We start from the raw sequence: 23,208 nt of genomic DNA, 5'->3' as shown, positions 1-23,208 counted from the left end.
AGTATACCATCTGTGGAATCGATATGGATGGAGAACTTCTAGCTACCCTGTGCAATATAATCTACAAGATGAAGCCTAATCCAGAAGTCGTGACTGTTGGGTTTCGGTGGCACAGCGAAAGGGTTAGGTGCTTAAAATTTTCATTCAAAACACCCGATGCACCGCAAACCCTAATGCTCAAAAATTTTTGACTATATCAATTAAGGTACAATTAAAATAAATTTGAATCAGAAGAATATCTATAGTGCTAATCCAATTTCCACGAGACGTCCAAGTGTCCACCCTCCAACGGTGATTCACATGGAAATTGAACCAAAGATAGCGCTCCTCCTTCACCTTACTTCAAGAGTTCTAGCCCCTAGAACTCGACTAACCACCAATCGATCAGATCTTCCTTCAAACCTGAGTCTGAACCTTTCTGAACCACCCACTAGATCTGACCACCTTTTCTTAAACCTCTTAAACCCTTAGAGCTATTAGGATTAGGCTTGTCTTAAAAGAACAAGCCTTTGTCCTAAACCCTAGAGTTGTAAGAGAGAGAGAGGGAGTGGATAGGGGATGTAAGAATTGAATGATCAATCCATCTGTCGTCCCCTATTTATAGCACCAAATGAATCGCCAACAGAGAAGGCATGCCTCATCTGGAAAGCCATATCAAGTCCTCGTATCACTTATCTGAGAGTCTTTAAACAAAAGAACTCTTCAGGGGGTGATACGTCAATTTCAGCCCTCTTACGCGCGCACGCCCAGAATGAGATGCATTTGGCATCTCTTCTAACTTCAGATATACGTGAAAAATTGCCACGTAACACATAATTCAAATAGGAAGGCTATCAACAAGTGATGCCTCAATTGGATAAGTGTTTAAACCTGAGAAGAACTCTCCATCGGAGAGACGCGCGAGCACCTTCTCGCTGTCGCACGCGCGCCCGCCCACAAAAGAGCGTCAAAAGTAACCTTCCAATATCCAGTAATTTTTCAGATTTTTTACACGTGATCAGCACTTAAATCTGATCTATATCAGAAATATTATCAGATTAAAAAGTCGCTTAAGACTCCTTAAACAGAAGGAGTCTTCGCATCCCTTCACGCGTCCAAAAAACCTGTCGCGTGCGTGGCAATGTTCCAAGAATTTTTTCATGCATAATCTGATGGATTTTTTATACTTTAAATGGCATGCTAGGTGGTTCATGATCTGATCTCGTTACCATAAAAAATAGAGACCCAAAGCAGAAGGACTAAGAGTCCTTCTGCACGCCAAAACCAAAGAGCGCGTGCGCTCTTCATATTTGCTTCAAGAGTCTTTCTCAACTTGGACTCTTGGTTTTTGGCGTTAATCATCAGATATAGCGCCTCTATTTGGCTGCTTCCAGGTAGCTTGACCTAACCCAAATACCCACCAAATTGGACTAGCAAATCAGCAAGGCATGAGACCAAATTGATCTCCAAAGGAGTTAGGATTTCCACACGTGCTAGCATGCTCACCAAAATCCTGATTGAATCCAAAATTCCAATCAACCTTTTCCAAAAGGATCCTTGGCCAATTTCCATATGTGTGTAACCCATTGGATTCCACATCTAGCCAGCAGTAGGTCCGGATATAAGTTGACCTAATTTGATTAGACTTCAATCAACCGATTTAGATCCAATCGAGCTAATCCGATTTTAGCAATTAGAACTCTTTATAATTGACGATCGAATTAAACTCTTTAATTCGATCAGACTTACAAGTCAAGATTGACATCTAGCAACATGTCATGACTATCCAGAAGATGTGAAATTTGGTGAAAATACCAAATATATCCTTCAGTGATAAATTACCGTGCAATACAATCCTTCGATCATCCCTGCACCCGGAATATGTTCATGAGTATGGAATCATGTCAACTCAAACACATTCACATCGATATTCAATTAACCAATGATGACTCCGATGAAGAAGTATTAGAAACTCTTTCTAATCTCCTTCCTACTTTTGGCCAAAAGATTTTTTCTGAGTCATCTAGAAATGAGAATACACAGGATGCGATCTCCTCTTACTAGGAGTGATCGATTTCTTGTTGACCTACTCACAACCTTCATACACACTCCACCATATCCAGAACACCCCGTACATATCTTAATACCATGCTTGAGTATGAACCAAAATATGGATTCATATGCATAAGATTCCATAGTGACCTCAGGAATAAGGATCACTTGCACAACTCCCACTTAAAGAACCATCTTTGACATGAAAGTAAGACTTCCATAAGATGTTCTCTTTCATCAAGTCAATCCAGTGAACTCATTTCCCAAATGAGCACCCACATCTTTGTATTAGTATCCCATACAAATGGCTAGTGAGATCTGTCACCCTCTCCATCGAGCATACATAGGATGTGCCAGTCCATCCGAAACATTGATCCCCAACTCAATGTTCCTACGATCAGAAATATTTAAGATTGGGATTTTAGGATTTTAGGTCTCACCAATATGACCCATTCATATCTCCTAAAATCATTGTCCTAATCTTTGGGGTTCATCATAATCTTAGACATAATAAGATGCAGCTAATATGATGAATCAATGCTTCATTTTATTATCAAATAATAAATGTTATTACATGAGTTGGAAAATTATAAAAAAAAATTCCATCGCAACATACTTGCGATTGGCTTATAGGACACTCTTCTTTCAATCTCCCACTTGCACTAAAGCCAATCGCTTTTGTATCTCAATCCCATACAATCAAGATGGCGATCAAATAGCTGCTGTGGTATGGTCTTAGTGAATGGATCTGCTATATTGTTCTTTGTATCTATTCATTCAAGGACAACATCTTGTCTCTCTACAATTTTTCGAACGAGATGGAAGCGTCTGAGGATGTACTTGGATCTTTGATGAGACCTAGATTCCTTAGCTTGAATAGCGACCCCAGTGTTATCACAATAGAGTGGCACCGATCTTTCAATCTCAAGAACGATTTCTAAATCCATGATGAACTTCTTCATCCAGACAACTTTCTTAACAGCTTCACTAGCAGTGATGTACTCTGCCTCAGTAGTTGAGTCAGCTACTGTCTGCTGCTTGAAACTCTTCCAACTCACTGTCCCTATCATTAAGGATAAACACGTACCCTGATATTGACTTGCTATCATCCGGATCAGATTGAAAATTAGAATCTATATATCCCTCTAATTTCAACTCTGATCCTCCTCCATATATGAGAAAAATATCTTTAGTCCTTAGGTACTTCAGAATGTTTTTCACAGTTTTCCAATGATCTTTTCCTGGATCAACCTGAAATCTGCTAGCTACGCCCAAAGCATAAGCTACATCAGGTATGGTACATAGCTGACATACATAATTGATCCCACAGCCAAAGCATAAGGAATTTCATTCATTCTCTCTCTCTTCTAGTATCTTAGAACATATTTTCTTAGATAAACGTATACCATGACTTACAGACAGATAACCTCTCTTACTTGCCTCCATATTAAACCTCTTTAATATGAGATCTATGTACCATGACTGGGATAAGCCTAACATCCTTTTAGATCTATCTCTATAGATCTTTATACCCAATATATAGGATGCTTCACCCAAATCTTTCATGAAAAACTTATTCGATAATCAAGTCTTGACCAATTGCATCATTGGGATATCATTCCCAATGAGCTGTATGCGACATACAAAATCAAGAAGACAACAGTACTTCCACTTGTCTTCTTATATACACATGGTTCATCCTTATTTTTGATAAAGCCAAACTCTTTGACTATTATGTCAAATCGAATGTTCCAGCTCCTCGAAGCCTGCTTTAATCCATAAATGGGTCTCTTTAGCTTGCATATTTGATTTGCCCTCCCACTTGAGACAAATTCCTCTGACTGAATCATATAGACCTCATCCTCTAGATTACTATTGAGGAATGCGGTCTTGACGTCCATCTGTCAAATCTCATAATCGTAGTATGCTGCTATAGCAAGCAAAATCTAGATGGACTTAAGCATAGCCACTGGTGAGAAGGTTTCATATAGTCAATTCCTTGTCTTTGTCTGAAATCCTTCACCACCAACCTAGCTTTGTAGGTTTCTACTTGACCATCTGCTCTGATCTTCTTTTTGAAGACCCACTTATACCCTATTAAGATCACACCCTCAGGTGCATCAACCAAGATCCACACTTGGTTGGTATACATCGAGTCCATCTCAGATTTCATGGCTTCCAGCCATCTGTCTGAGTCTCTACTCATGACAGCTTCCGAATAGATCAGTGAATCATCATCCTGAATGATGTTGATCGAATTGTCATTCTCAATGACAAAATCATATCTCAGAGGTGCCTGACGCACTCTATCTGACCTTCGAAGAGGAGGTGTGTATTATGAATGTATCTCATCCCTGGGTACTTGTGATTGAGGATCTTCTTGTCAAGATTTCTTGTACCGGTACCGGTGGCCGGATCGGCCGACCGGCAGTACAATACGGCACGCCTCCGTTCCGAACCGAGGCGAACCGACGAAGGAAACCAGGAAAGAAAAAGAGAGAAAGAGAGAAATAGAGAGAGAGGAAGGAAGAAAAAGAAGGAAGGAGATCCGCCGGAGGGGCTGTCGGAGGCCCTCCGGTGGACAGCCGTGGCCGTCGGGCGGCGAAACGACCTCCCATGGCTCCGTGCGGGGAACAGGGGCGATCCGCCCCTGTTTCTCGATTTTTTTTAAAAAAAGCTTTTTCAAAATAAAGTCGGCAAGTGGTTTGCCGACTTAATTAAATGAAGTCGGCAAACCACTTGCCGACTTCGTTTTGAAAAAGCTTTTTAAAAAAAAATTTCGAGAAACAGAGGCAATCCGCCCCTGTTCCCCGGACGGAGCCGCGGGAGGCCGTTCCGCCGCCCGACGGCCATGGCTGCCCGCCGGAGGGCCTCCGGCGGATCCCCTCCCTTCTTTTTCTTCCTTCCTCCCTCTCTCTCTATTTCTCTCTCTTTCTCTCTTTTTCTTCCCGACAACGGCATGTACCGTTTTGCATGCCGCAACCGTCTCGATTCCCTGCCGGGATGATTCGGCACGCCCCATACCAGGCGGTTCGGCCCGGTATGGCAAACCCTGCTTCTTGTGGTTTAACCACAGGTATTTTTTGGATCGGTTTGTAGATCATGAACTTTCGTAAGTTCAATATTCCTCCTACTGCCTCTTTTTTGGATGAATTCATTTTTCAAGAAAATGACATGCCTATTAATAAATACCTTTTATTCAGTAGGATTATAAAATTAGTATCCATTAGTTTCTTTAAGATACCCTACAAACCTACACTTGTCTGATCTAGCACTAAGTTTATGTCCAAAAATATTTTTGAGATAAGCAAGACAGCCCCAAATCTTAAGATGTTTAAGATTAAGGCTTCCTTCCCTTCCATATCTCATATGATGTGCTTGCAACAGACTTTGAAGACACCCTGTTTAATATATATGCGGCAGTCTCTAGGGCATATCTCCAGAAAGATATTGGAAGATTAGTGAAGCACATCATGGACCGCACCATATCCATCAAAGTACGATTCCTCCTTTCTACTACACCATTTAACTAGGATGTATAAGGAGAGGTCCATTCAGAGAGAATACCTTTATTTTTAAAATGATCAAGAAATTTACTGGATAAGTATTCTCCTCCTCGATCAGATCGAAGAATCTTGATACTTTTTCCAGTTTGTTTCTCGACCATACATTGATACTCCTTGAACTTATCAAAGGCTTCAGATTTATGTTTCATAAGATACACATATTCGAACCTTGATAGATCATCTGTAAAGGTAATAAAATAAGAGTATCCTTCTCTGGCCTGAGCTGTCATCGGTCCACATACACCTGTATGTACTAGGGCTAACAATTCATTCGCCCTCTCTTCATGTCCAGAAAATGGAGTCTTGGTCATCTTACTTATGAGACAAGATTCACAAGTTTCCAATGATTCATAATCATATGGATCCAAGAATTCTTCTTTGTATAACTTATTTATCCTTAACTCATTAATATGACTAAGACGACAATATCAGAGATATGTGATATTCACATCTCTCTTTCTTTTCATATTTCTCTCAATGTGAAAAATATTTTCATTGAGTACAAGAATTAAAAGATTGTTATCAATATAACCACTGCCATAAAATTTATTAGAAAAGAAAATGAAACATCCATTTCTCATTAGCTTTATTTCATAATCTTGTTTTAACAACAAAGGTATAGAGATAATATTTCTAATGACCTTTGGCATGTAATAACAATCTTTCAATTCTAAAATTTTATCCGAAGGCAAATCAAGCATACCGGTTCCCTCAGCCTCCGTGCTAATGGACTCTCCACTTGCGCCATAAAGGTCGAGATCACCTCTTTTCAGACCTTTGATATTCTGTAGTCGCTATAATGAATAACAAATATGCGATCCATAGACGGTATCCAATACCCAAGTATCAGAGTCTGAACCACTCAATGAAAAACAGATTTGTATCATATACACACTTTTTGGTACTACACTTGCATCCTGCTTCAAACTTGCAAGATTATTCATGCAATTATACTCCCAATGTCCAAATTTGTCACAAAATGAACAGATAATATTCATATGGATATCTTTTGCCTTCTCATTATAACTGACCAATCCGAGGTCAGAAATATCCAGAACATCAGAGTGCTTCTCCGATACGAACTTAACTTGCAAGTTTCTCAACCAATCCACATAGTTGGGATCGGTCAACATATTTTTATCTATGGTGTTATGCAGTGAAAATAAAGAAGCCATAATACAGACTTAAATCTGCATAAATAAAGAACAATAGTATAAGCAGACCACTCATGTTTCACATGCATAATTAGATGAGGACTTTTAAAACTAGTTATGTCTTCCATTATTTTATCGAATACCATAGCCCTCTTCTATGATAAACGGAAACCCTAATCTGATTTCTTAATGGGGTTGAGATCCTAATCCCTCATTGAAGCTTTGTGGATATCACAACAAACCTCTATGAGTTCAAAGATAGGAAAACCTATCCAATTGCATCTCATGCAACTCAATATAAACCTTGCCTCTAAAAACACTCATAGCCTTGTGGATATCACAACAAACTATAATATTTTGTAGTTAAGTCAGACCCTTCATTTTTATATAGTCATATATGAAAAATGCTGCCCTTGTGGATATCACAACAAAGCAACATATCCAAAATATGCTCTAAAGCATCTAATATGCACCAAGACAAATCCACATCAATCTCCATAGTAAGCTTTGAGGATATCACAACAAACCTACTATGATTTTTGACAAGATATTGACTAAGCATGAAGAAAAGCATATATAGTGTTCAAAATACTAAGCTACCTTCATTCAAGATTCGAACCAATCCAATTGACCAAGAAAGTGTTAAGATTGGTGAAGGTCCCCCCATTACTTTTCTTAGACACCAATAAAATTGATCAGGCCAGCAACGGAACCAATTAAATAACTACCGTACTTGAAACACTCCTTAGACACCAATTGATTAATCGATTCAAGAAAATAGATCAGCTACTGGTTCACAACACTACGACTTAATATGATTTTTATGAGGACTTTAATGGTCTCATGCACATCTTAATTCAATCAATCACAATGATGTACTACTATAGTTGTATCTTAACAATCATAACAACTAATCATAGCATCCAATCATATCTCTAAGATATGAAATCATAAACATACAACATGGTTATAACTAAGCATATCACATATGTATGAAGTTTTATTAACATGCATGAATACAAAATACTCTTTTCGTGGTTCTTCTTCTTGGGACATTACAGTGGCACCCCTACATGCCATAAGAATACCCTACGAAATAGGAAGAGAGGGTCTCTAAACCCTACTTGCTCTTATGACCGGACGGTCTGGTGATGAACCCTAATTAAAGTATTAAACTACTAAGAAAGATTCTATACATACATCATGCATTTAATATTTAAAAGATGTCTCTAAAACATGCTAAGGTTTGGATGTTCAATCGGATTCAACCCTTGACCCAACTTGAACCAAACCAAAAATCTATGCTTGATAACAATCAAGACAATAATTTAACCTTTGATTATATAGATCAAGGTAGGCTCTGATACCACTGTTTAGGTTCCAATGGTGCAGCGAAAGAGTTAGGTGTTTAAAATTTTCATTCAAAACACCCAATGCACCGCAAACCCTAATACCCAGAAACCCTTAACTATATCAATCAAAGTATAATTAAAATAAATTTGGATCAGAAGAATAGCGCTAATCCAATTTTCACGAGGCATCCAAGTGTCCCCCTTCCAACAGTGATCCACACGAAAATTGAACCAAAGACAGCGCTCCTCCTTCAACTAGTCTCTAGAACTCAACTAACCACCAATCGATCAGACCTTCCTTCAGATCTAAGTCTGAACATTTCTGAACCACCCACTGGATCTGACCATCTTTTTCTGGACCTCTTAAATCTTTAGAGCTATTAGGATTAGGCTTGTCTTAAAAGAACAAGCCTTTGTCCTAGAGTTGTAAGAGAGAAAGAGAGGGAGTGGATAGGGGATGTAAGAATTGAATGATCAATCCATCTGTCGTCCCTATTTATAGCACCAAATAAGTCACCGACAGAGAAGGCACGCCTCATCTAGAAAGCCATATCAAGTCCTCGTATCACTTATCTGAGAGTCTTTAAACAGGACTCTTCAGGGTGTGATACGTCAATTTCAATCCTCTCACATGCGCACGTCCAGAATGAGATGCATTTGACATCTCTTCTGACTTCAGATATGCGTGAAAAATTGCCAAATAACACATAATTCAAATAGAAAGGCTATCAGCAAGTGACGCCTCAATTGGATAAGTGTTTAAACTTGAGAAGGACTCTCCATCGGAGAGACGCGCGAGCACTTTCTCATTGTCGCATGCGCGCGCACTCAGAAAAGGGCATCAAAAGCAATCTTCCAATATCCAATAATTTTTCAGATTTTTTACACATGATCAGCACTTAAATCTGATCTATATCAGAAAAATTATCAGATAAAAAAGTCGCTTAAGACTCCTTAAACAGAAGGAGTCTTCGCGTCCCTTCGTGCGTCCAGAAAACCTATCGCGCGCGCGCGGCAATGTTCCAAGAATTTTTTCATGCATAATCTGATGGATTTTTCATACTTTAAATGGCATGCTAGGTGGTTCATGATCTGATCTCGTTGCCATAAAAAATAGAGACCCAAAGCAGGACTTTTAGTCCTTCTGCACACCAAAACCAAAGAGTGCGTGCACTCCTCATATTTGTGCCAAGAGTCCTCAACTTGGACTCTTGGTTTTTGGCATTAATCATCAGATATGGCACCTCTATTTGGCTGCTTCCAGATGGCTTGACCTGATCCAAATGCCCATCAAATTGAGCTAGCAAATCAACAAGGCATGAGACCAAATTGATCTCCAAAAGAGCTAGGGTTTCCACATGTGTTAACATGCTCACCAGAACCCTGATTGAATCCAAAATTCCAATCAACCTTTTTTAAAAGGATCCTTGGTCAATTTCCATATGTGTGTGACCCATTGGATTCCACATCTAGCCAGTAGTAGGTCCGGATGCAAGTTGACCTAATTTGATTAGACTTCAATCTAACCGATTAAGGTCCAATCGAGCTAATCCAATTTCAGCAATTAAAACTCTTTTTAATTGACGATCGAATTAAACTCCTTAATTTGATCAAACTTACAAGCCAAGATTGACGTCTAGCAACGTATCATAACTACCCAGAAGATGTAAAATTTGATGAAAATATCAAATATATCCTTCAATGACAAGTCACCGTACAATACAATCCTTCGATCATCCTTGCACTCTGAATATGTTCATGAGTATGGAATCATGTCAAACTCAAACACATATTCATATCGATTCTCAATTAACCAATGATGACTCCAATGAAGAAGCTTAGAAATCTTTTTAATCTCTTTCTTACTTTTGGCCAAAAGATTTTTTCCGAGTCATCTAGTAATGAGAATACACAAGATGCGATCTTCTCTTACTAGGAGTGATCGATTCTTTGTTGATCTACTGACAACCTTCATACACACTCCATCATATCCAGAACACACCGTATATGTCTTAATGCCATGCTTGAGTATGAACCAAAATATGAATTCATGTGCATAAGATTTCGTGGTGATCTCCGGTCTAAGAATCACTTACACAACTCTCACTTAGAGAACCATCTTTGACATGCAAGTAAAGCTTCCATAAGATGTTCTCTTTCATCGAGTCAATTCAGTGGACTCATTTTCCAAATGAGCATCCACATCCTTGCATTAATGTCCCACACAAGTGGCTAGTGAGATCTACCACCCTCTCCATCGAGCATACATAGGATGTGCCAGTCTATCCGGAACATTAATTCCCAACTCAATGTTCCTACGATCAAGAATATTTAAGATTAGGATTTTAGGTCTCACCAGCATGACTCATTCATGTCTCCTAAAATCATTGCACTAATCTTTGGGGTTCATCATAATCTTAGACATAATAGGATGCAGCTAATATGATGAATCAATACCTCATTTTATTATCAAATAATAAATATCATTACATGAGTTGGAAAATTACAAAAAAAAGTCCCATCGCAACATACTTGCGATTGGCTTATAGGGCACTCTTCTTTCAGTGACCTGATATTTTAAGCCTGATTTAGACTTAAGTGGCATACATAAGTTGACTCGTGTCTTCAATCCCTAATGTAAGTTCTCTTTTCCATAGACAAAAATGTTTAAGGAGGCCTCTAACGGCTTTAGAAAGAAGTCAAACGTGGCAAGCAAAAAGCTATGAATCCAAATATTTTAGATACCAACTATAAGTTTACAACTATTACTTCATGTTTTATAACTACTACTATCTTATATGTAATTTCTTCAATGCTTTTGTAGCTGAATGGTGGATTCCATTTTTGGAGGGTCGGTGAGAAGCCTTAGCCGGCTAGCCATCTGGATCCTCTCATAAACAATCTCCTCAAGTAGCTATGAGTGCAACTAGTCCACATTCGCCCTTGTCCACATCAAGTAGAGGAACCAACGCAGAAGCACCTCAATGATCTTGAATATGTCTACCGCAATCTAAGGTTGAGGTAGAAGCACATTCAAAAGAAAGTGAAAAGTTGAAGTATAATGATCAACTCTATAATGATTACAGATAGGATAAAGAGGATCTCATGATTGGTTGACTTGAGAGCCTATAGCAACAGCCGAAGCTCGATGAGCTAGGATCGCCTCTATGATCAGCTAATTCCGTAGCCAAAGAGGCTAGGATAGATGTGGAGCAATGGGCAGACATAACATTCCATGTTTGTATCCAACTGATCAACCTGAGGGATCAGTAAGAAGCCAATTATTATGCTGCTCCATCTCCCACATATCCTCCCAGAGATATGATCGAGGGATGCACAAACGAGGCCACCACGCTACCTAATCGACTCAGTTAGGAGGGCACCATCCATCCTCCCAACATAGCCAGGCAATGAGGGGGATGAAGGGAAAGAAGGCAGCTGCGCAGCCGAACTTGTAAGGAAAAGAAAAGCCAATTGCAGCTCCATCGAAGAGAGAGGAAGAGGAATCCATTTCTCAGACTCATAGATCAAGGAAAGCAACAATGACAGTTTCGATGATGCATCTGATGACCAAGGAGCGAAGGACATAAGACCACCGTTTATGAGACAGCCCCAAGTTGATTTTCAATTCATCGGAAAGTCCTAGTTCACTCATGCCATGCAAGATAAAGATCATGATGCACAACCTGAAGCCCACGAGGAATACTGTATATATAAGATGAGCTCCTCGAGATCATTCAAGATATGATGCTGGTGCAAATGACCTCATGTGAAGTAGGATCCCTAGGTAGACATATCAAGTTTTGAATAGTGCACTAGATCCTATTACCGGCATGCAGCATACAGATACGATGCGTTTAAGGCATTGTGTTCTAGTAGCTACTATCCTATACAAACTAAACCACCTTACAGGTCAGATTTTGCCGCCGACATATCTAGATGGATTCCCCCTATAGCTGCAGTATCAAACAGAAGACTCCTCCCGAAACCAGAGCCAGAATAATGAAAGGTGTGAGGCCAGTTTTGACCTAGGGTGCATACTTTATGGGATGACCTTAGAAGACCATCACACCGCATGGATGAAGCATTGGTGCAATGCGCCCCTAAATCGACACTTCATCATATTTTAGATGTCGGTATTTATGTTGTACTTAAGATGCATTGAATTGACTCTATGTTTTGTGTTTCACTAATTTTCTTTACAAAAATATTGCTCAATGATTGATCTACTTCAATTTCATTTCATGAAAAAATTATGGTTAATTTAGGTTTAAGACATCAACAAACAACAAATCACACTCAAAACACATCAAAAAACATCAAATTAGGCTTAAAATTACTCAGAAAACCATAAAAATTAAGGCAAAAAATTGAAAAACAAAAAAATAGGTGTGCCGATCTAATGACCACCACACCAACGCATACCAAGTGTTGGTACGATATCAAACCAATACTGCACCAACTGATAGTTGATCAGTATGGTTCCCGATACTGAATTAACTTACCTTGCTTAAAAGTATACATTTCTAATGCTTCCTTACCAAGAAAACCTCAGACATTATGGCATGCCTCTCATATTGCAACTAGACATGAACTTGGCTATGATTTTAAACTTGATGATAGATTTTTATATATTTCCTTTCTCTATTTGGACAATCTCGAACACTATACTCAACTCCCCCTTGAAGCACCAATGGTTTGACATTCATGTTGTGTCCTAATTTGAGTAGGATTCTACTTCTGGAATTAGGCTTTGTTTCTAGACCAAAGCAAAATTATATATAGCAAGGTTTCCTGTACCGGTACCGGTGGCCGGATCGGCCGGCCGGCGGTACGATACGGCACGCCTTCGTTCCGTTCCGAACCGAGGTGAACCGACGAAGAAAATCGGAAAAGAAAAAGAGAGAAAGAGAGAGAAATAGAGAGAGAGAGAGAGAGGGAAGGAGAAAGAAAAAGAGGGAGGGGAATCCGCCGGAGGCCCTCCGGCGGACAGCCGTGGTCGTCGGGCGGCGGAACGGTCTCCCGCGGCTCCGCGCGGGGAACAAGGGCGATCCGCCCCTGTTTCTCAATTTTTTAAAAAAAAAAATTTTTCAAAATGAAGTCAGCAAGTGGTTTGCCGACTTAATTAAGTGAAGTCGGCAAACCACTTGCCGACTTCGTTTTGAAAAATCTTTTTAAAAAAAAAAATCCGAGAAACAGGGGCGATCCGCCCCTGTTCCCCGCGCGGAGCCGCGGGAGGCCGTTCCGCCGCCCAACGGCCACGGCTGCCCGTCGGAGGGCCTCCGGCAGCCCCTCCGACGGATCCTCTTCCTTCTTTTTCTTCCTTCCTCCCTCTCTCTCTCTATTTCTCTCTCTTCCTCTCTTTTCTTTCCGGCAACGGCATGTACCATTTTGCATGCCGGAACCATCTCGGTTCCCTGCCGGGATGGTTCGGCACGCCTCGTACCGGACAGTTCGGCCCGGTATGGCAAACCCTGATATATAGTATTATCCTAGCATTTCCAAAAGGTCATAACTTAGTTGGAGTATAAATAGGATTCAATAGATGAAAGAACAGCATTAGATTCAATAATGCCATTAACACAATCATCCAACTATATTTCTTCAAAAAGTTGAAGGAAACCTAACGGTGGTTGAGTTTTCCTAGAATTCTAACCAGCAAGCAGGCACATGGAATGCACATTTAATGGAAGAGAGAAGAGAGGGCAAGTGATAGAATCAAGGTTCTAAATATCATAGTGCAGAAATATCTCGATTTTTCCATGGAACAGAACATCCCATATACCGATACTCAAGATGATGGATGTCCATCCTATCCTAGTCCATATCTCGACTCATCCCATACCAACAATTAAGACAGTGCCCTATCCTTAGGATGGTGGGCTGCCCCACACTCCTTCCGGAATATGAGACCTTGGATAAGTTTAAACTAGTTTAGTCGAATCAAAGAGATTAGTTTGTTTAGAAGTTGAATCAAAGAGTCCAATCTATTTGAGAGTCAAATTAGAGAGAGATATAGAGTCCAATTTGTTTGGGAATTTTACAAAAGGGGTCTAGTTTGACTGAAAAAGAAAGAACGAAAGCACAGGTGGTAGTTAACACAAATGAGAAAGTTCATGGGTAATTAATGTATTTTTTTTTACCATAATAAACAGGAGAGGTATTCTGATATAAAAAATGACAAACAGAACCAAGCCAGAATATTCCCTGATTTCAAACGTGTCACTGTATATAGTACAGATTTACAGTTCTAATGTGCCCCGAATGTTACCCAAGTATCAGAGAAGCCTTAGAAGCTATAAAATCCTTGGCAGTCAAAGCTTAACCACAGATGCTCAACAGAACAAACTTACGTGCTAAGTTTTCTCCGGTATGTTGGTATTGATTTCATGATTATATCTGAGTTCTTAGCATTGCTGATTCCTCCAAAGCAAGTTGAAGACTTAGTGGCAACTATTAGCTCTGCTTCAAGAGGAAGGTGAATTCTCTACCTATCAATATTGTTGTTCCTTGTTTCAGATTACAGCATATATTACTCAAGATATTATTTTCAAGAGATATGATGACGCTTCAAGACCCATAACTGTGAGATCCTAATGTAATTCTTTCTCCACATTGTTCCTAATAAAAGAATCCCATAGTTAACGAGCCTTATCCAATCTATATTTGCTGCAACAGTGGACCTAAAAATAAGCAACAAAAGCTCAAGATGATTTTATGAGCAATTTTTAGCTTGATATTAACCCTGCAACCCATGGTGCCATATTCCCAGCTAGTACAACTTTGGGCAAGAGAAGGTCATGCCATGAACCCACCATTTGGGATTAAAGATAACCTACCCCATTCGCTATGCAGAAAGGGGAGAGCGCAAATTGTGATGCAGGGAACTACATTCCTCTCTAAAACATAGAATATAAGCCAGGAGAAGGACCAGTTACACAATCCAAAAGGCACAATTATGAGCAGTGCATGAACCAAATAAGTAACTCCCTTCTATGACTAGCAAAACAGCAATTGCAGACAATACTTTTTCAACCACCCACAGGATTGAAAGAACGAATGTACAATACTCTCATATAATGGAGGAATATCATTACCTACTTAAGCATGAACGGAAAAAGGTCCTCAAACTGGGATCAGCATCATGTAGAACAACTTCTCCAAAATCAAGAAAAAATTGAAGGATTGTCTGCATCAAAGAAAATGTTTGGATTGATAAAATGGATACCATGCATTAAAACCATAAGCAAATAATATAGATGCTTGCAACTTGGAGTAGCACATGCAATGGAAAAATGATATTGAAGTAGCTTAAGAGAGCAAAATATTTTCATAAAAACAAGAGTTCCAATTTTGGGATTGAGAAATATATTAAGCAAAAAGGTAGAAGAATTCATTTTCCCTAACAAATGATGACAACAAGAAAGATAATCAGTGGTCAGCTGGAGCATCCAGGGAATTTAAGTCATTTATGATGATAGGAGGATCACACAGGTATCATAATAGAACTGCTAGAGGCATGCACACACACAGAAGCCAAAGAAGCATATTTGCACTATACCTTTGCCACTAGCCTAATAATATAGTTTACCCATCCAATCAATAAACTGTTACCGGTTATATTAATTTTTTAGGGTCTACTTGGGAAGTGTCTATTGAATTTGGGGTGATCATCCTGGAAGAGAGCCGGGGCTGGGAAGTCACAGCAGCTGATACACAAGGGGTGAAAAAAGACCTCAAGAGGCTTTCTGTTAAATCATACAAAGATCAAACCCCATGCTCTCTCTCTTCAGGTATCACTCCCTCCCCCTATTCCACCTTTGCACTCCCTTCAAGACAATCCCGCTAGATGCTGTGGGAACTTTGCAAGCACACCTTTCATGAAGTAGATGACTGGTTGGACTAGCCTTTCCTAGATATCTAGCGGATGTCTCTCCCTTTTCCTAAGCAGCCCCTCTTCGAGCAAGTCTCATGGCAAACACTGTGCAACTATGAAATGTTCCAGAACTAGGTAGAGATGAGAACATGGATGAAAGATCACATGAAGCTCCAATCAAATAAGCATGAGAAAAAAGGAATGCATACATATCTTTTTTCATTATTTTTCAATGGAAGGGAATCGAAGAGGAAGTTAACAAATCTTAAATGGAAGATATCCTTATCAAACCCAAAATCCATAAGGCACACCTCAAGAATCTCTTGCTATGAGGAAGTAATTTCTTTGCAAGAAGAGGATAAAAGATCGAATGCTGTAAATTACAAGGAACAAGGAAAGGTAGCCAAATAAATCTGCCAAGATTTTGAGAATTGGGGGTCAAATAACTCAATCAAGAATTTGAGAACAAGGGATGTGCTTTGCATGAGGATAAAGTCAACGATGTAGCATGCTTTGAGGTGGGCATCATTGTTACTCTTCTACCATCTGGCACTCATGGCAGTACGGTAGAACTCCATAATTCCAGCCAAACTATCAATTCCATTGGTTCTTGGTAATTCTTGGTACCTTGGGAAGTATATGATCTAGTAAGCAATGAAATCTATCATTGCACCACAAATTAGATGGATCCAAGCGTTGGTAAATTAAATCACATGGCAGATGGATAGAAAGCAAACCAAGATTACAAAGAAGAGGTACAAGATTAGAAGAAAGTATCTCCTTCTTCCCGAAAAGACCTCTTTTGAGAAATTGCGCAGCATGCTTCTTGTAGTTCTTGGGGGCATGAGAGGTTTGGTTTAGAAAAAAACATGGTGCTTTTGGGTGGACGTAGATGATGGACAGGGAAGGTAATTAAAGAAGACCGACAAAGATAAGCAAAAGAGAGAAAAATCCCAACCAACCATTGGCTACAGTGAGAAAGGTAAACAAAATTACTCAGTGATGTGGCAAAAGTGCACCGCCAGTGGAACCCCTTGGCCTATTCATGTGTATACCCAAGCACTCCTCCATTATATAGTGTTAACAGTACTTGAATATGTAGTTGCACACATGCACCTCCCCTCTGCACTTTCTTTGTTCTCCTTTCTTGTCCCTTTCATGTTATCATCTTTTTCTTTTTTGTTCTATAAATACTCAAAGTCCAGTTGCTCCTTGCATAATTCCTTTAGTTCAAAGCTGGTTGTAGTATTTTCTTCTATAACACATTTACTACTGCATCATCCAACACTAACAAAAGAAAAGATTAGATGAAGAATTTTCACATTCCTAAATCAAATATTAATGGCATATTAAAAGGGAAATAAGCCTTAAACCCAAAATACTCTCCAGGTAGCAAGGATCTCAACTTTCAAGCTCCAATAGTGAATGAAAGGAAAGCACAAAATCAAGCATCCACATACATAGTTACATCGCAATATGCTATAAGAGGAACATTAGACAGAGTCACATAAAGTAAAATAGTTTCTTCATTTAATATCAACTAAAATATAGAAGCGACAAACCAAAATTTCAACATTCTGACAGATGATTAAAGGCGAAACGAAACGATAAAATCAAGAATCATCTTAGAAATGAAAATTTTAAGCAAATACATTGGAACCCACCAGCAGTAGAAGGCCATTGGATGTCTGGGACTGCGGCAAGGCGGTAATGCATCGGTGGAAAAGCTTGTTGATCTGCGGATACGCCCGAGCCACCAACTCCTCCGACCCTCCCTCCTTGCAAATCTCGTATATCTTCCTAACCTTCACCGCCTAAAAACTTCAGCAAAAAAAGAAAAAGAACAAAGAACAAGAAAAGGGGACAGGGGAATCGAGACGGACCGATTGGAGGAGGTAAGGATCGGAGGCGGGATCGCTGGCGGCGGAGGAATCCCTGGCGTTGGCCGAGAGGGATCTCAGGTGGAAGTCCCAGTCTCCCTCCTTATCGCCGGTCGTCGCCATGGGTTTTCTGTCTCTCCGGAAGTGGGGAAGATGCCGTTGCAATCGTGGAGGCGCCTCAGTTCGACTACGTGTCCCGCTCTCTGTCTGCTCGGATCACTTTGGCTCAGGTCACATTAGTTGCCCTTGGGTGTCGGTTTTTCGGTTCATAACTTCTATTCGGGTAAGTTAAGCCCTGCTTGTTTGTTTATTTATTTATTTATTTATTTATTTATTATATAATTTAATACAAAAAAATATATTTAGTTGTAAATATATTTTTATTTTTATCTTTAAAATTTAAATATTTTTAAAAAAATAGAAGTAAATTTTCATAGATTAACCTATTCACCGGCCTCTCGATCTTGATTCTATCCTTCTGTCTTCTCCTCGAGGCCTTCACCATCCTTCTCCTCCCCATCACTGTCCTTCATAATTTTATCACTTCCCCATCCATCCGTTCGTTCGTTCATTTTTTATATCTATTTTCACCCATCATTCATCCATTTTCATTCTTGATGTCTGTTCGTTCATTCCCAATATCTTCTTTTTATCATCATTCATTTTTTTAGAAGCAGTAGGGTTCATCCATTCCCAACATCTATCTATCCAACATGCTTTTATTCAAGTGGCTTGTCGTGTTATCCCCAATTGCCTCCTCTCTTACTCCCTATTTTATTGTTGCTTATTTTTATTTTATGCTTTCGATATCTATTGTGGTCTTATATTTTTATTATTAAAAAAAATAAATCAGGCATATTTTTAATTATAAAAAATTTGAAATAAATGAAAATAAGTTTTTTATTTTTAAATTTTATAAAAAATATAAAAATGATATCAAATGTAGCTAACTTGCTTTTTTTTTTTTTTTTTTTTTGGGTCAAATCAGATGTTCATACCCAACAGTATGATTATATCTAAGAATATAAGAAAAATTAGATGCCACAAAATTCTAAAGAAATACAAGATGAGTATTAAATTGCCTTGAAGGAGTTTTTTCTTCTTTTTTTTTTTTGCAATATCCTTCCGTGATAAGCCCCCAACATATAATGAGCTAGAATGCCCATGAGCTCTCTAGATCCATGGTCACTTATAACCTATTTAACCCCGGAGGTGCTAGCATGGTTGGCCACCAAGTATTGCCTTCTCTAAGAGAATGTTACAATTCTAAATCTTCAAAATCATGCATTGATAAGTGCATTAAATATATCTATAAAAATATCAATTATAAATTAATTTATTTTTATTCTTTAGAAATTGATATTTCTACTTATCTTTTGCAGAAAAAATGATGGTCGATGCAAAATGATGGAATGCGCAGGGATTTTATGCATGCATTTCAAAATTTTTGCAGCAAAAATATTAGATTAAACTATTTAATCTACAAATACATGTATAAAATCTGATCTTAAAACTCATACAAATGGATCTATGATATGAATTTATATCCATAAAAATCTGAATCTAAAACAACAAGCATGTAAACCAAAAATCAGCATTTAACAATAGATCTAATCTATTACTATCAGGGTTTCGAATCCAATACCTAAGCATGGATAGTCGAACTTCATGATTGAGAACATGAATCCAAAAGTCTTCTCTGATTGCTCATAGCTGCACAAGCACCTGACCTCTATGGATAGTCCATATGAAGCCCTCAGACCGATCAGCCCTCCACAGGAGTGCTAGCTCACGCAGTCGATTTCTGATGGTGGATCTGATTTGATCTCCTTCTTCGATCACCTCGGACCTTTTCGATGTCGAAAATGGATCAGAGGAGGATGCTAGATGGTAGAAAAAAATAGATGAAGACACTCTTCTCTTTGATTTTCTCTCACTCAGAAATTCTAGAATAGTTCTAGGTCTCTCATCCTAGAGAAATCGGTCTCCTCCTTTGTTCACGCCAAAGAAGATAGAAGTCCATCCAAACCTCATGTCCCAAGAAAGATATTCAGCCCCTCTTTCCCTCAGCAATCTCACGGTGAAAACCTCAGATGTTTTGGCACACAAAAAAGAAGGCTTTTTATGATTGTCGCACACATGGGATTAGATAGGATAAGAACTGGAGTTTGTTGCAATTCAAATCATTTTGAATTTCAATTTAACTTTAATTTTTTTTCACTTTTATCTGACTTAAAGAGAGACCTACCAAAAGATTTTGGGCATGAAAAACATATGAGAACTCCTCCTTTTTGTCACACAAAACAGGCTCCTTCATAAGGCACTGACTAGTGGGATGATGGGGATAGATTTTTGAGTTCAAATTCAAACCTTTTGAATTCAATTTAAAACAAACCTAATCCACTCCAAAGAGGGCGACAAAAAGAGGTTTAGCTTTAGATTTTCTCATGTATAAACTAATTTTGTGTGATGAGAAAAAAGAGTGAATCTTTTTGGGTGGCGCAAGGAAGAGAGTCCCATTCATTTGAAACTCTAGAGTTTAACTAATTAGATTTCTTTTAAACTCAATCCAATTAGATCTAAATAAAATATGATGAATCTAATCTAATTAAGCTTCAATAATCTTAATTAAATCTGATCAAATTAGTAAATTAATTGAGTCATAGATTTGATCAAATTAGGATCATTTTTTTCTTACCGATTAGGTCATCTCATAATCTAATCAGACCTGACCTAATTGAATCTAATTCAATCAGATTTGATCCAAACTTTAATGCTTAATCAATTTGAGTTAATTAGTGATCTAATCACTAATTAATCCTCTATTAATGATAGAATCTCTGTCTAGTGGGACTATTTAGCAGAGTCTCCATCCGGTGGGACTCTTCAGCAGAGTTTTCATTCAATGAGACTCTTCAGATTAGCCATCTGATTAAAAAGAAACTTCTAATGTGTGTGATCCCATAGGTTCGAATCTAAGTCGATAGTACAGAAATAGATTTCTGTACCAATCGGAACAACCATCTAGCAATGATATTCGATGTCCGGATAGGCCGAATGTATGCAAAGTAACACTTAAGAATCTACTTGGATATAGTTATCGTATAATTCATCCCTTTGACCCTTGATGCTAGGATGACTTAGAGTTTAAACTATCAACTCTTAACAGTACATCCATTATGTGCCTCAACCTAATAAATTCTATGACTCCTCATAAGAATTGTCCTAGCTAAGGTCTTACTAAATTGAAACACAAAGCATTCTCTCTAATCCTTTGAAGTGGTCAATTCTATCTTGACTCATGCTCCGACTTCATAAGTACTTGACTGTATCCAAAAATTTTTCAATCCTGAATTAGAAATTCAGATAGTCCAACACCAAAGTGCAGTGAGTTGCTTGTAAGTCACCATGTGATCTCAGATCGGAGGGACACTTATACTCATATCCCTTCAGAGTGACTCTTGACAGCAGAATACTCCGGAGTTGGTCTTGTTCAGTGAAATATACTCCTATATTTCACCTGCATCCTATATCAATTCTTCACGCTCCTTGATTAAGAGGACAACCAACCTATATGGCATACAACAACCTATCTTGATATGTCTATCGTCCTAGTTGCATATCATTTGATCGTAAACTCATTTAAGGACTAAACGATAAATCCTCTTTTATCGATTTAAAATAGTCCTAAGGACTTTCATCATAATACAGAAGTTCGATATAGAAGATATACAAGTTTATGATGAAAAATTATCAAATAAATATTTTATTAATTAATTCATATATAATTATATCAATTAGTATAATTGTCAATAGGCTGACAATTGATTTTGAAATATATTTTCCAACAACTCCCACTTGTACTAAAGTCAATTGGTACAGTATCGTATATCCATCTTCATTTTGTGATCTTCGAACTTCTTTATCGCAAGGACTTTAGTGAATAGGTCGGTCAAGTTCTCTTTTTTATCGATCTTTTGAAGGTCGACGTCATCTCGATCCACGATCTTTCGGACAAGATAGTAGCGATGCAGAATATACTTTGTCCGCTGATGTGCCTTCGGCTCCTTTGCTTGAGCTATGGTTCTAGTACTATCACAGTAAAGCAAAATTAGACCATCAATGGAGGATGCCACTCCTAGCTCGATGATGAATTTCTTCAGCTACATAATTTTTTTTGCAGCATCAGATGCCACGATATATTCCGCCTCGCATACTGAATCGGCTACAGTGTGCTGCTTAGAATTTTTCCAGCAAACAGTCCCACCATTTAGGATAAAGATGTATTCTGACACGCTTTTGCTATCATCATGATCTGACTGAAAACTGTAATCAGTGTGTCCCATGAGTTTCAAGTTAGATTCTCCATAAACTAATGGATGTATGCCCTAGAAGCCAATTTTGGTTGACGCATATCATACTACTAGGATATGATTTTATACTTTATGGGCATTTATATTACCATTCATATTTTATGTATCTATTAATCATTCAAAGGATTAACAAGATGATGACATATATTCTCAAAGAATTAAAAATTTAAAATATGTGTCATTAATAGTTAATTTCTAAATTACTCCTGATTATAGGATCATCATGGGGATGATGATTGATCCAGATAGACCAGTATACGGATCACTTTCTTCAGACAGATGAGTCTTGAGTCTGCAGTGTAGTGACACTGGAGTGAAAGTGTAAGTGGTTGTTAGAGACAACTAGCACTGAGCGTGACCAACACGAGAAGTCATATGAATGTCTGCTCACTCGTTAGTGACTTTCTCGATGTTGCAGTTGTGTGACTGGTCCTTTGACTTGCAGTGTTACAGCTACTCGCAGTAAGGTTGCTAGAGTTTGACTACACATAAACATTGACTCAATGAGTCTTTGTAGTAGATGTTGGCAACAGTTAGTCCACTGTAAGAGTAGGATGTGCACTTAGATGGGATCTATCGATCCTAGCAGAAGGGAGTAGTCCTATGGAATTTAAGAAGCTGAGTCTTTAAGTCTTGGCCGTAGCAGTGTGATTAATGAAAAATAGTTTCTATAAGAATCATACATGGACTCGAGCTGATTGAATCTATCATATGACCGATGATGAGGTTTAACGATTCATCCATGATCTGTCATCTGGTCGGGACTCACGATAGAGGGACTGTATCATACGTTAACTACACCTAGAGGTTCATCACATTTTATTCTGCTAGGTTACCACTACATACTACTAGATGTCATTGGTGGATTATGAGACCCACGAGCATCATCTTGATGATCGATGATCCTTGATGGACAGAATTGGAATGGTTTCAACTCATTGAAAGGAGTTTTGATGATATTTAATCAGTCCAAATA

At 38.5% G+C, this 23,208-nt stretch overlaps 1 protein-coding gene across 5 annotated transcripts in view; it reads right to left on the bottom strand.

Moving 5' to 3' along the window:
- LOC105034796 (uncharacterized) overlaps positions 1-18,104 on the bottom strand; it is a 110,233-nt gene extending 92,129 nt beyond the window's left edge. For 4 of the 5 annotated variants that reach the window (XR_012141539.1, XM_019847100.3, XM_010910085.4 and 1 more), the window contains exons 1-3: positions 17,863-18,104; positions 17,644-17,784; positions 15,201-15,292 (exon numbers count right to left, since the gene is read on the bottom strand). Coding sequence is in view for 4 of the 5 variants with exons in the window: in XM_019847100.3 (XP_019702659.1) it covers positions 15,201-15,292; positions 17,644-17,784; positions 17,863-17,982 (353 nt within the window). In the remaining variant the exon portion in view is untranslated. Of the gene's footprint in view, positions 1-15,200; positions 15,293-17,643; positions 17,786-17,862 lie in introns of those variants that run through there. The other variant, XM_073257948.1, reaches the window with a different exon arrangement.
- Positions 18,105-23,208: the final 5,104 nt, after the last annotated feature.

Source organism: Elaeis guineensis, chromosome 5, assembly GCF_000442705.2.
Source record: "Elaeis guineensis isolate ETL-2024a chromosome 5, EG11, whole genome shotgun sequence".
NCBI lineage: Eukaryota > Viridiplantae > Streptophyta > Magnoliopsida > Arecales > Arecaceae > Elaeis > Elaeis guineensis.
Note: the sequence above shows the minus strand (reverse complement) of the source record. Positions and strands in the feature narration are given on the sequence as shown.